Here is a 13242-nt window from a genome sequence, read left to right on the forward strand (position 1 = left end):
TAGAAAAAGAGCACCTTTTATAATTGAAATTATTATAAATTGGAAAAAAATCTCACTTCAAAATAGATAGCTGCTTTGTTTATTTTACAGAAATAGCTAAAATTTGAATACAGCCATTTATAATGTACTTCATTGTATATAATATAAGGAACTCTAACATATCACGGCATAGTCTAGCGATTCATCTACTGAACATGTAAATATATCATTGTTTGCTTCGACAGATGTCTCATGTGGTTTTGCCGCGTGAGTTATACAGTAGATGAATTGTTTACAGCTATACAGTTTCCTTGTTTTTTTTATAACTGAGAAACCTTTGAGGTTTATCTGATGGCACGGTAATTATGAGATAACGAGTAGAAACCAAAAACTCACAAACATTTAAATGCAGTTCAGCAGGTAGCTGAAGTCTCTTTGACAAGCTGTATTTCTTCCTTAATTCTCATTTCGTGATGGTAATCAATTGTTTTCCTTACCCTGCCTCCTAACAAATTGCAGTTTGCTAAAAAGTGTTTACCAAATAGTGAGTCATAGTGCATTGACTGTAAATGTGAAAATTCGTCGTAATGCTAACGATCATTAAATGTACGGTAGAGCTAACAAATTAACTCGAGCAATAATAAAATTTCGCAATATGAAATAATGCATCTTTTGGAAACTTAGCGCGCGAATAAAGTATACACATGGACGGGTCTACTAGTACCTAACGATTATCGATGAAGCTGCAGCGTTTGTCAAGAGCACTTTACGGTTTTCGCATCTAATTAGAGAATATGGGAGGCCAAGAGTCAAAGTAAGTAACATTGCGAAATTTTCGTATGAGCTAACTGTTTAGATTGGCATTTCAGCGAGGAATTGCAAGATTAGCTTCTCAACCGGTACGGTTTGTGTTTATGGGTGGATGATACGCTAAGAGAACATTGCAAGCTAATTCTAGTAGGATATACCGTTGGATGATGAAGTTTGGGTTTCTGTATGAAATTTTTTTTATTAACTTGTGTAAGACGCTTTTACTAATGTATTCGTTTTTATGTTTATTAGCTTTGGAGTGTACCTGAAAGTTGTCCAGAAGTTTACGATTTTTTTCCCCCAGGTCTCATTCGTGAGATGAGGGATCATGCCTTTGTAAACCTTGAAAAATTGCTGCTTGTATTGACATCTCGTTTGTTTGCGTTGAAAAATGACAAAAAGTTTCCAAATCCTGAAACGGCACCAGCGAGTGAAGCGTTAAACTGCATTCGCCTACTTACTAGAATCATTCCTTTTTTGAATGAGAAACTCGATTTAGAAGAATGGCATCAAAAGTTTTGGTGGAGCCTTAGAAAGAAGAGAAATTTACCAAAGGAAAATTCCGAATTAGACCTTAGTAATTTTCAAGACGATCTAGATTTTGAAAATTCCATCTCCCAAAAGAACGAATTCTCGCAGAAGTCTCCTTCAGTCCCATTATCTCCTGTGAGCACCTTTCCTGCTTCTTCCATCTCCCTTGATGCTTCTTCAGACGTCTCTGCCGCTGACGTATCAGTAGGTGGTTCTAGCACAATCAAAGAAATTGGCTCTATTGAAGAAACTTTTACTCATGAAAAAACTTTAATGGAGGAATTGCTGGACACCGTCTTTCGTTTGCTTTTTTGCAGAGGCTTTACGCTTCCTCTTTCAAGTCCTGAGCAATATGCATACATTATATGGTAAGTATATATGTATATATATATATATTTTTTTTTTGTTTTTCGTTTGCTTTTTTATATTTGGTTAAATGCAATGTGTTAACTAATCACTTTTGCAGGGAAAATGGAATTGGTACAACAGAAACCCAAGAGAAAACCACAAAGGAACTTGCGTTTAATCGCATTGAGGTTCTTCGTTTGCTGTTAGTATTGATTTCTAAAAGGCTGTATCGATCTTCTGAAGTAGCTTCTCACACCCTTACTTATTTGACCTGTGTAGCAAATAAGCAGCTTATACTAGTTTTTCTTTATTCCCTTATAAATACTGTAAGTTTTGGCTTAAAATTTACCTTTTTTTGTTGTACAACTAACTTAGTTTTTAGACTTTGCGACTTAGACCTGATAGCTGGAAGGCTTCGTATTCAACTCTAGTACCTTATAATGATTCTAGCATTGCACTCTCAAAACTTACTTCTCAAATCCTTTTGCTTTTTTTAGATCACACCCCTCATGAAACAACAGTCGAATACTTCAGACAGAGACTCAATCTTTCTCCTGGCGCTGCTATCGAAAATCAGTATAGATTATATTTTTCTCGACTTCAATTACAAGCTGATTATGAATTTTTAGTTAACGAACTATATCGGCTATTGAATGCACCAGTTTCCGCTATCTCTGCCTATATTTCAATTGTACAAAAGCCTAATATCGCGTTTCCGGAAATTATTTTGTTTCTTTGGCAAGCAATTTTATATAATAAAGTATGTTCAACGGTCCTTTTATATATATTACATTATTTGTACAGTTGTTTAATTTATGTTGTTACGCGTTCATTATATTTGCTAACTAATTTAAAACAGCGTTTCCGAGCATTTTTGATCACTTCTCCTTATGCTACGGAGTTTTTAACTTCTATTCAGTTTTATGCACTTAGATATCGTGAAGACAATGAACATTCCGGCCTTGTTCGCATTTGCCTTTTTATCGTTCATTATTTATCATGCGAGAAGGTTCTTTGTGAAAAACTAAATAGAAACTGTATGAATGCACAATCATTGATGTCTTCCCTTGGGTTCTCAGTCCCACCAATGTCTTATGCAGAGTTTTTGATTATCGTAAGATTCACGATTAATTGTTTATTTTAATTTTATTACTTACGCCTTCCAGTCTAGCTTTCATATTTCAGCAGTGAAGAGATCTCCGTTTAGCAGTTTATCTCCTGTTATATTGTTGACCATATGCAATATTGCACCATTTGTTGAAAACCTAAGTTTCGTTACGTGTGCCAAATTAATGCAACTCTGTTCATCTCTTTCATCTCCTCGGTTTCTTTTTCGTAATCCGCGCAATCATCTGCTTCTTGAATACCTGTTACAGGCTATTTCTAGTATAGTTGAAAACAAGTTTTCTCAAAACCCTAATCTCAGTTATTCTATTATTCGCCTCCAGCAAGTTTTTTTGAATCTTAATTCTATGAAACTTCCTGCCGTTGCTCAGACTAAATCACAGCCTTTAGTGGCCCTCAATTCGGAAGGAAGTAGTGATTTTGAATCTAAATCATCCGATAACACCTCCTTAGATGGAACACCACTCCAAAATACTGACTTTAAAAAAGTTGCTACCGTTGAAGATGATTCACCTTTCGATGAATTAGATAAATTTTCCTCCCCTTTTAGTAGCAGTAGTTCACGCGGTGGCTTATCACATATTTCGAGTAGAAATGTTTCGATTTCTGTCCCGACAGTCCTTCAAGATGTATTCTCAGATTCTCCATTGGTTCTGTCTAGAAAGTTGCGTGGGAAAATACCGGAAAATGTTTCTAGTTCAGAACTTATTAAAAAATGTGCATCCAATCCGTTTGGAAAAGATTTAGAAATTGACTCAAATTTGTTTGCACCTTCCAACTCGTGGTTTAATTCTTGGCATTCAAGACTTGAATTGGATTCTATTCTAGCCATTATATCTCAGTTTTCTCTACCTGTATACAAGAAAATGAATGAAGAATTATCAACTACTGACGAAGCTGTTAAACTATTAGCTAACTCTGTGCTAAATGATGTACATCCTCGAGTTCCCAATTTTCGCTACTTTATTTGGAGTGTCCCTATGAATAATTGGTTTCAAAGTCTTGTTTGGCTTTATACTTTGTCATTTGATGAAAAAGGTTTAATGGCTACTCCCTCTTTATTTACAACCTCTAAAGTGTACAAACAACATGGAAATATCATGAAAGTTGCATCTCCTGAAAACAGTTCTAACTCAATGGAGAATGCCACAAAATCTATACTTGACAAACTCGATTTGCTGTATTTACAGCTGCCAAGTAGTGTCAACCACGATTCCAGTTTACGCAACAAGTGATTCTTAAATTCAATGCGTAAATTAAAGTATACTTTTGTCCTAAAAAATATTTGAAGAAAACCCTGCATGCATGTTATGGTATCTTACTTTGAAAATTTATTGATTAAATTGTTCACTAAAAAATTATCTTGGAGGATTTGCATCCACATACTGCCATCATTTAATTATATACTGATGACCAGAATCTTGCCTTGCTAATTTTGATTTTTGAACTTTTCGATTTGTTTTCATTCTATTAATTAACTAAAAACTGGCTTGGAGAATCTTCTGCTCCAACCTTGTCACTAGCTTTAAAAAAGTCTTTCGAAGTTTGATTTGGAAAGTTGGTGTTTGAAAGTCAATCTCGTATACTTTAGAAAGACCCACCTTTATGAGAGAAACGATCCACTGATGCTAATTCATTACATGTATCCAAATCAATGTATAACCTTATATAGCAATGAATTGGTTGCTAAAAAATTCTTAGCTTTATTTCGCTACACTTATAAATCTGTTTACTATATAAAATAAAAAATCCAATTTCAAAAGTTTTGAGTCCCAATTTTTTGGGTAACGAGGATTACTTCATAAAGACCTTAGACCTTTCCTTTATTTTTTCCACAAAACTATTTATATTCATGAGTTTGTTTTGTAATTGCAATGAATAACTAGCTTGTCATTTACGAAAATTGCATATCAAAAGTATTTGAGTAAAATCGATATCCTGTTTGGCATAATGGTTCAATTTATAAAAAATTCGTGTGGTTAAGAGTAGAAATATATTTTCGATTTTGCGAAATGCTTAATATGCGAAGATATTGTATTTGAGTACTTCAAAAGAATACAACGCACAGTAAACCTTTTCTTTCAATAAATTATCAGGTAGAGGTGGCCTTATTACTGTTTTTTAATAATTTTTATGCTTAAATACCTATTGGAAGCAAGAAGTAATTATGATTACCAAAATTGACTCACTTCCAAAGGACCTAATTCGCAAAGTTGAAAATGGTGAAAAGTTGTTGCCAAATCAAGAAATCGTTTATTTTGAAGAAAAAACAGTCCCCTATAAAATTAGAAGTGATGAGGAAAGTTTTCCTTTGGGCAAATTGATAACTTTATTAGTAACTTCACAGAGCTTTATCCTTTTTGATGAAGAACAGAATTCTGGCTGGAAAATTCCATATGAAACCATTACTCTTCATGCGAAACAAAGCAAGGATAAGCCATATGTATATGTTCAATTAGAGGGTGAAGCCATTCGACCCTTGCTAGATCACATTCTTAAATTTGAACGGTCGTCAGGAACATTGCATGAAGCTCCTTCTACCGAAGATGAAAATGAATTCACAGATGATTTTTTAGAACTAACATTATATGTTACTGATGTTGATTCATGTTACCAGGCTCTTTGTACTTGCCAATCTCTACATCCGGACACTTTTTCCTCAGATAATGATGTTGAAAACGCGAGTATGGGAAACCCTATGTCCTTATTTTTTGATCCAAATCACCAGTGGGTTACGGCTGAAAACGTAGATACCTCAGCTTGTGATAACAGATTTGATTCTCCGGAATCGCCTGTTCTGAAATGGCATCGCACAGAGTAACTTTCATAATGTTGTATTCTAACGTTTCATTCATACTTTTTAAAAAGTAGTTTATGATAATAAATAAATATAAACAGGCTTCTAAATTTACTAGATAAAATATCATTACACATTTCACTAATTTGTACAAAATTAATCATGTAATACATATTACAAATGACAAGACTGTAGACTAAATTTCCCATGCAATAACATTTTAATCATTATTTATACTGGAGAGGAATTGCAATAGCATGTGAGGCGGAAAGATGAACATGCTTTACGGTAACTTTAACTTTTCCAGGCAGTTTGGCCAAAGTAAACCGAACATTTGATACAAGTGCTTCGATGTTTTCTTGTAGCTCCTTGTCGCTGAACCCTAGTTTTCCAACCGGCAAATTTATCGAGCCTGCATCATTTTGCCGATAGTCAACAGCTGTGAGGGCAGATTCAATGAGTGGCTTCAATTCATCTGATATAGTACCTCGTTTTATTGAAGGCATAAGACGTTTTGATCCTAATAATTTAGCAACTTGTGGTAGTAATTCTGCCGAGTTGGGATGAGCAAAGCACTTTGAAAATTCAAGGGGCTCTGTTTGAATTTTTTTTACTAAGTCTTCTGCACCAACATAGGTTGCACCCAATTTTAAAGCTTCATCTGCAGCTGCACCTTTAGCAAACACACAAATTTTAGGAGGCTCTTGAAATGGATGAGGAAAGGCAATTTGACCACGAGCTGACGGAGCGCGTCGATTACTTTTTAAAGCAATTGAAAGCATATAAGACCCAACATATGGAACAGAAATGCTCACAGATTTGAGATATTTTGTGGCTTCAGGAACTGTCATCGCAAGAGCGGGAAAATTGGATTTCTTGTTTAGTTGAGAAATAAACCTTTTGCAGAAACCCTTTTGATTTTTAAAATTTAAAAATTCATTATGTGACAATAATGTTTGCCGTTTACCTAACGCTATTAATGAACTCATGGTTTTTAATCTGGTTCGTCAAACTGTCACCAAGCTACTGGATGTCAGTCAATGAACCTGCTAAAATCATAAATCTCTAAACAAATCTGATCCAGCTGTCAACTTTCGAATTAATAAAGAATTATCTTTCAAATCAAATTTCCTTATAATGTTTTTGATTAAAGACTAAAAATAAACGGTTTCGTTTAAATTCCACGTTGTGGTAGTTGTAAGATACTGTAGGGTTATACTAGCAAATCCATCCGTTCACGATGTATATATTTTAAGGAGTTAAAAGTTTGTTCATCGGAGTTTTGAGGGATATAGCATTATGAATTTTGTTTCATAGTTATATCTTCACCGCATCTTGTTAAATCTGCGTCAACTGAATAGTTGTTGGTGAATTGTTGTTAACCTTTGTTGTTGATAAAAAATTTTCCTTATTTGAATCTTTAATATGATAGGAATTCATTTTTTGGATATTGGATGTAGCTTCTGGATAGCTGTCCATGTACCCGACAAGTGAAAGCATGTTCGTTGACTCATTACAGTCCTCATCTTGGAAATGTGAGGGCTCAACTGTTACGTACGTAAGAGTTGTACAGGTTGTTGCTCTTGCTCTTGGCACAAAGTATGCATTACTCAGCTTTTTGTTGTGAAGCATGTCTTGTATCTTCTTCAAGTTGGTGGCTGTTGAACCCATCTTAGCAGACCCTCGGTTATTTAGTTTTGTGTTAGCATGGAATACCAATGGTTTTAACAAGTTTCCTTGTTCTCCGTCATGGCTCAATTTTCCTGCTTCTTTCTTTATATCCAAGTTGCCTGATAACTGTCCACTAAGTTCCTTATTTTCTTGCTTACAGTTAACATATTCATTTGTCTGACTGGGTTCTTTGTTTTCACCAGTCTTAGGCTCATTCTTATTTTCAACCTTACTTGAAAGGGTCGTGGGATTCTCAGAGATTTTGTTTGTAGAAGACTCTATTGGCTTTCGGATGGTAACAGTAGAGCTTCTTTCTGGTTTGACGAACAAAGCTTTGTTGTCTTGCTGCGCTGTTTGTTCTGAAGTAGGTTTGTTTGCAAAAAATGCTTGCAATCTACGAATTCTGTCAGACTTTCGCTCCGCGAAGCAAACGAAAATCCTTTTTTTCCCAACCATCATTCCATTCAATGTGTCTTTGGCTCTAACGGCAGCCTCTATTTGACGAAACGCTACGAAACCATAACCTTTGGAGATTCCTGAATTTGGATAGCATGCTAACATGGAAGACAAAATCGACCCGAAGGGTGAGAATAAATCTTCCAGCTGACTCTTGCATGTGATGACGGTATCATCTAAATTTTTAACGTATAGATTTGAAGGGTCAATAGGAGAATTAGGGATACTTGGAGAGCTTTCACGTAAAGAGTCCCAATGCACGATTGACTGAGGTTTATTATCTGGGTTCCAAGCGGCTGGATGATTTTGCTGATTTGAAACACCGGTAGTTGAAACGCTACCCCATTGGCTTTTCTCCTTAGTTGGTGAGCCCATAATCCATGTCATCTTCGAACATGTAGCATTTTCGATATTTATTTGAGTTTTGTTAGCGTTTTCCGATGGGAAAGGCCATAAGCTTTCACCAGTCGGCGTTGTGGGAATTGACTTCACTGAAGAAGAGGCTTTATTTTTTATACTGACCTCTAAAATGCTTCCTTTGTATGGAACGTTATTTAATTTTTCTATTGCCTTAATAATGAGGTTAGTATCATGAAATAGATTATGCAAATATTGGGGTTTTCTCTTCATATTGAGCTTACATTTTGACATGATTCAACTGAATCCATAATCACTTCGCCATACCGGAACCCTCTTTGGTCAAGAAACTGGCTGACCGCCGTCCCTTTTACTACACCAGCCTGTTTAAAGTGGTTATATAAGTCAATCGGTGTGACTTCGGCAGGTAGGTTCAAGATACTAAGGGGTAACGTAGAAGCGAAGGCATTTGGTACAACTTGCATGCTAATATCTTCCAAACCAAGAGACGGTATGGTAAGCGTTGTTTCTGGCTTCGGGTTACGCGAATTTATGCCTCTCACAGTTTCCCAATTTCTTTCTTCGACATTTGGAATAAATTCCTTAATCTGAGACTGTTTGAGTCCTGGCTTAACGTTTTCCTCATCTGTATTGTTTTGGATGCTAGGATTGAACACGTTCGCAGTGATTGACGTATCGTTAGGTTTGAATTTTTTGTCTGTCAGTTTCGCAGGATTTACGACTCTTGCTTTAATGGTCCTTTTTTTTAGGTTAGTAATTTTTTGGAGAATGATTTTTCGATTTTTTTTTCTGTAATGCTTGTCTCTAATTTTTCCCTTCAGTCACTTACAATTTTCTTTGGCCCAGAGTCATTCCTTTAGCGTCCTTTAGAACTTCTTCAATGCTTTCAGCATTAACGAATTTGACGAACCCATATTGCACTCCATTTTTAGGAGGTTTAAAAGGTTTCGCTTTTTCCTTAGGATAAAAACTATCAAGTAATCGACGAAAGATGGATTCTACTTGTCCTAAAGAATTGATTAATATATCGCTTTTATTTATGTTTTCTAATGTTTTTCCTCGTGTTTTTATCCTTGACTTGTGTGTTCATACCATATTTTGAAAAGTGTTTGATGATTTCTTCATCAGAAAGTCGGGAATCTATATTTCCTACATATATAGTACTGCTTTCATCTTCATACTGTCCGGGGACAGAGAGTTTTGAATTGTTCATTTTATCTCAAAAAAGATGTGTGATGGAAAGGAATGGTTGTTGTTTTTGGTATATATAGGATCGCTGTTTGTTTACATTTCGATGATGCATGACTGAAACTATTACCACCATAACAAATGAGAGTAAACAAACCTTAAATTGACCTCTTAACATTTTTAGAGTAATATTTTTTGTTTTTTTTTAAAAATGCTTGTTTTATATTTACAACTTGATTTCCTAATATTCATGCAGTTTGGTTCATATCTGTTTTATCCATATCTCTACTAAATCCTCAAATCGCATTTATAATGACATTTTATTTTATTTTATTATTAAAGTCAATATTACCTGCTCGCATTAAAAAATATTTCAAATTCATACCATCCTTTTTTCGGCTTTCGCTGATTTCAAATTAAAAGTTGAATTTCCTTAAATGAATCAAAAAGCAATTAGGCTAATATTCTGGTGAATCCATTCATAAATTTTCAATTATTGTTGTTTTTGGCAAACCAACTGATATCGCACAACCTGTCAATAAGTTAGGTCAATCAGTTTATTACTCAAAATCCAGATGTTACTAAATTCTTTCATCTGCTTTTTTCTTTGGTTTTCTTTGATTTTAGAAGTATGATAGTTTAGAGCTTTACTCGCCTATATTCTTTGCTAACTAACTATACAGTATTTTACTGGCAAAAGGTAATAGATTTAGATAAAATAAGTTTGAATCGAATGACCATTAAAGTAAGTGAAAAGCAATAGGTGAAGATTTAGTGTAATCATTAAAAAGGTTATAAATGTTAGCAGTTCTCCAATATTAAGAGCAATTTATGTAGCTCATTTCAGTTCCTTCTAATCCATTTTAGACTTAAAGCTTCATTCTGTCGAATACCGTTTTCTTCAAATACTTGTATAAACCTCGGATTTTGTCACTGTTTATGAACAATGAATTCGTCTAAATTAACAAAATGCAAAATTCTTTGTTTTTTTGTTTTTATGATTGTTTGACTGAACAAATAAATAAACATATACAGATTTAAGGGTTAACAATATCCAATGATTTTCCAAGAATATTATACTGCTGGGTTAAGGTATTTTGATATAACATCTACGACACTACTCAATAGACACAACTACTATACAACCTTCGGGTGCCATCAGACAACAATTATTCACTATAGTATTTGTTTTAAGAATTATTAACTTATTAGTAAATGTTTTATTGTGTATTTGGAACTTTAACTAATACTATCTAAAATCCGGTAATCTCGTTCCTTTTTGGCTTTCGAATCTAGTGTGGTTCATATGCGATCCTTTGTTGTGATTAGTTTTTCATAGGCTCAGAGAAATTATGCTAAGATTTGGAATAAAAACATGGAAGCGCTCTGTGTTGGCGATACGCAGGTCGTCGACCGCTCCACATGTGCAGATCATCTCCAATTTGCAAAAAAAGCTGCTCAATGAGCTTTATTCTTTGAGAAGATTAGTCGATGACAATTCTCCTGCAACAATTCGTGTAGGAAATGTCTCCCTTTTGCTTTCCAAATCGAATATTAGGAGGAGGATTGCGCTACAGGCGTTAAGCTCTTCTGCCGAAGATGTCGCGTGTGTCAAACAAATCACACATGCTCTTCTCGCTGCTCCCTTTATGCCTGAGTCAAAAGAATTGAAATATGCCATGGATCACAATGGACTAAACCCACTTTATATCTCGTTTGGCACAAATGCTTTGTTTGAGCGAAATGCTAGGTATAGTACGTCACATTTATTTCTTCCAAGCGACTTCCTACAAGTCAATAATCTTGAAATTATTCACCTTCCTCCGGGAACAGTGGACTCTGATATTTTGGCTAGTTGCCATGCTCGATATATATGTTCTACTTCTTATTTAAGAATGACCTCCAGTGACTTTACTACTGCAGACACGTTGGTGCTCGATATTGACCCAAAGTTGCATTCTCTTTTAAAAAATGAAAAATCTATAATACCCGTCTCATCATCGGCTGCATTAAAAGCCACCAAAGCTCTGCAGGATGATCCCCACAACTTTCAAAATTACCAAAATCAATGGGAGCAAAGTGGATTTCAACAACTACGCACCAACATGACGCCAACAAGTGATTTAGAAATATGCAAACGTTTTCTAAATTATCTTTGCTGCTCCTTTTCTCTAACAAAAGCCGAGAAAGATCTCGTTCGCGCAACCGAATTTAGCAATTCTATGCTGATATCGATAGAAAAATGGGCCAAGTACTGTGATGTCGATCTTCAAGAGTTTGAAAAGAAACTTCAAAAGTTTTGGAAAAATTTTGGTACATTGAAATTATATTCCAACATTGAGTCGTTACCTGCAAGTCTAAAACAATTAATAAAGGATGAGTACTTACAAAAATCAAAGCTCGAATTGTCATTTATTTTAGGTGAGTTGTCGAAAAACGGTGACGATAAAAATAATTTTGAACTCGCCATGAAAGATTTTGGGACATTTCAAAACTCCCGTATGAGTGCTGTAGATCAAGCCTTACAACCTTTACGTCGAAAGACACTATACACAACTGCTTTTCAGGGACTGGGGGCTCTTGGATCTCTTTATTTATATTTTGTCTCTCATTTTTCTTTGTACAACGCCTTTAGCGTATTTTCTGTTTGTGGCGTTTTCGGCCTCTACTATTTACAGTCCAGCTATAGATCTTGGAAGAAAGAGTATTGGAAGGAATTGTTGGAAGAAGGTCGGAAATTTGAAAGACAGCTTTGTCGTAACGTTTTTGGGCGCTCTAGTTTTTATGTACAGCAGAAAACTGCAGCTGAAAAGAAAGAGCATATTTCTTTAATTATGAAAAAGTTGACGAAAACATTGGACCTTATGAAAGAATTTCAACTACAGTCAAGCTTTTCGGATAGCCCTACAGCCTCGAAAAAGCAACTTCTATGAACTTTTATGACTTAACCTATCACCCCTCTCTTGATTTAGTAACAAGGTATCGAAGTTTTATTTCTTCTGAGTTAGATTTAACATTTTTTAGGAGTAAAATAATTAATTACCTTATCTAATTTCACTTGTTAAAAATAATAGTATACGAACCTATTGTTTAAGGAAAACTGTGTAACAATGATAACTGCTCGCCCCTTAATACATATTGGAGAAAGAATCCCTTTTTTATAATGTAGTAATCAAATTACAGCAGAGTTAGCGATTTCAGTAAAAAATATTCGTGATTTTAAGTCGAGGTTTTTGGAAGATTCTAATTGTTTTCATGTACAGTAGTAGTAAAACTAGCTAGCATAAATTAAGCAGCATCCATTCAGTTTTATTTAATCAAGATTTCAAAAAAAATCGCAAGGTACCAGCTTAACATTTATACACTGTAAGCACTGTAGTATTCTTCATTAGCTCCAATATGTTACCACCAACTATTAGAATTTCAGGTCTGGCTAAAACCTTACATATACCATCTAGAAGTCCCTTGCAAGCTCTAAAAGGCTCATTTATCTTATTGAATAAGCGTAAATTTCATTATTCGCCGTTTATCTTACAGGAAAAGGTACAATCCTCGAATCATACCATTCGGTCTGACACCAAACTATGGAAACGCCTCCTAAAAATTACTGGCAAGCAAGCACATCAATTTAAGGATAAGCCTTTTTCTCATATATTTGCATTTCTTTTTTTACATGAGCTAAGTGCTATACTACCTTTACCAATTTTCTTTTTTATATTTCATTCACTCGATTGGACGCCCACTGGGCTACCAGGCGAATATCTTCAAAAAGGTTCTCACGTCGCAGCTTCCATCTTTGCCAAATTAGGATATAACTTGCCTCTCGAAAAAGTTAGCAAAACTCTCCTTGATGGTGCTGCTGCTTATGCTGTAGTCAAGGTATGTTAGTATAAATCGCCTCAATGGCATATATACATGTACATAAGAATTTTCGCCAAAATGATTTAGAAGCCCATATT

At 34.9% G+C, this 13242-nt stretch overlaps 6 protein-coding genes and 8 long non-coding RNA genes across 14 annotated transcripts; 6 read left to right on the forward strand and 8 right to left on the reverse strand.

Annotated features, from left to right (window-relative positions):
* Positions 1-115: 115 nt before the first annotated feature.
* Positions 116-1232, reverse strand: SPOM_SPNCRNA.2805. Its single transcript, NR_192173.1, has one exon. It is a non-coding gene; the product is annotated as a non-coding RNA (long non-coding RNA).
* On the forward strand, positions 706-4691 carry ftp105 (Ubp5 interacting protein Ftp10). Its single transcript, NM_001018917.3, has 8 exons — positions 706-793; positions 836-878; positions 941-973; positions 1042-1688; positions 1787-1994; positions 2051-2428; positions 2528-2782; positions 2835-4691. Exons 1-8 carry the CDS (start codon positions 774-776, stop codon positions 4026-4028), a joined length of 2778 nt encoding a protein of 925 aa, NP_593484.1. The 5' UTR covers positions 706-773; the 3' UTR covers positions 4029-4691.
* On the reverse strand, positions 2704-3109 carry SPOM_SPNCRNA.2806. Its single transcript, NR_192174.1, has one exon. It is a non-coding gene; the product is annotated as a non-coding RNA (long non-coding RNA).
* SPOM_SPNCRNA.2807 lies at positions 4295-5644 on the reverse strand. The gene has a single exon (NR_192175.1). It is a non-coding gene; the product is annotated as a non-coding RNA (long non-coding RNA).
* On the forward strand, positions 4843-5735 carry saf5. Its single transcript, NM_001018918.3, has one exon. The coding sequence runs from the start codon at positions 4961-4963 to the stop codon at positions 5612-5614; it is 654 nt and encodes a 217-aa protein (NP_593485.1). The 5' UTR covers positions 4843-4960; the 3' UTR covers positions 5615-5735.
* mrpl1 (mitochondrial 54S ribosomal protein uL1m) lies at positions 5736-6787 on the reverse strand. Its single transcript, NM_001018919.4, has one exon. It carries the CDS (start codon positions 6577-6579, stop codon positions 5818-5820), a length of 762 nt encoding a protein of 253 aa, NP_001018241.2. The 5' UTR covers positions 6580-6787; the 3' UTR covers positions 5736-5817.
* Positions 6281-6722, forward strand: SPOM_SPNCRNA.2808. The gene has a single exon (NR_192176.1). It is a non-coding gene; the product is annotated as a non-coding RNA (long non-coding RNA).
* Positions 6769-9308, reverse strand: crp79 (poly(A)-binding protein Crp79; the record flags this gene model as incomplete). Its single annotated transcript, NM_001018920.3, has 4 exons — positions 6769-8287; positions 8359-8833; positions 8925-9102; positions 9188-9308. 4 exons carry the CDS (start codon positions 9306-9308, stop codon positions 6929-6931), a joined length of 2133 nt encoding a protein of 710 aa, NP_001018242.1. The 3' UTR covers positions 6769-6928.
* On the forward strand, positions 6800-9984 carry SPOM_SPNCRNA.762. The gene has a single exon (NR_151136.1). It is a non-coding gene; the product is annotated as a non-coding RNA (long non-coding RNA).
* SPOM_SPNCRNA.2809 lies at positions 9628-10354 on the reverse strand. Its single transcript, NR_192177.1, has one exon. It is a non-coding gene; the product is annotated as a non-coding RNA (long non-coding RNA).
* A 59-nt stretch (positions 10355-10413) lies between these two features.
* mmc1 lies at positions 10414-12484 on the forward strand. The gene has a single exon (NM_001018921.3). It carries the CDS (start codon positions 10636-10638, stop codon positions 12214-12216), a length of 1581 nt encoding a protein of 526 aa, NP_593487.1. The 5' UTR covers positions 10414-10635; the 3' UTR covers positions 12217-12484.
* SPOM_SPNCRNA.2810 lies at positions 10502-12252 on the reverse strand. The gene has a single exon (NR_192178.1). It is a non-coding gene; the product is annotated as a non-coding RNA (long non-coding RNA).
* Positions 12432-13167, reverse strand: SPOM_SPNCRNA.2811. The gene has a single exon (NR_192179.1). It is a non-coding gene; the product is annotated as a non-coding RNA (long non-coding RNA).
* On the forward strand, positions 12683-13171 carry mrx11 (uncharacterized protein; the record flags this gene model as incomplete). The annotated part of the gene is made up of 1 exon (NM_001356029.2): positions 12683-13171. The coding sequence occupies one exon, from the start codon at positions 12683-12685 to the stop codon at positions 13169-13171; it is 489 nt and encodes a 162-aa protein (NP_001342961.2).
* Between the last annotated feature and the right edge of the window lie 71 nt (positions 13172-13242).

The sequence above is a fragment of the Schizosaccharomyces pombe genome, assembly GCF_000002945.2.
Source record: "Schizosaccharomyces pombe strain 972h- genome assembly, chromosome: I".
NCBI lineage: Eukaryota > Fungi > Ascomycota > Schizosaccharomycetes > Schizosaccharomycetales > Schizosaccharomycetaceae > Schizosaccharomyces > Schizosaccharomyces pombe.

What these genes read in the sequence shown, in the direction of transcription:
- ftp105 (NM_001018917.3), top strand. Translation starts at nt 774, where the DNA reads ATGGGAGGCCAAGAGTCAAA. An exon ending in ATGGGAGGCCAAGAGTCAAA is followed by an intron (nt 794 to 835) that starts GTAAGTAACATT and finishes CTAACTGTTTAG; the next exon opens with ATTGGCATTTCAGCGAGGAA. An exon ending in CAAGATTAGCTTCTCAACCG is followed by an intron (nt 879 to 940) that starts GTACGGTTTGTG and finishes TAATTCTAGTAG; the next exon opens with GATATACCGTTGGATGATGA.
- saf5 (NM_001018918.3), top strand. Translation starts at nt 4,961, where the DNA reads ATGATTACCAAAATTGACTCACTTCCAAAGGACCTAATTCGCAAAGTT.
- mrpl1 (NM_001018919.4), bottom strand. Translation starts at nt 6,579, where the DNA reads ATGAGTTCATTAATAGCGTTAGGTAAACGGCAAACATTATTGTCACAT.
- mmc1 (NM_001018921.3), top strand. Translation starts at nt 10,636, where the DNA reads ATGCTAAGATTTGGAATAAAAACATGGAAGCGCTCTGTGTTGGCGATA.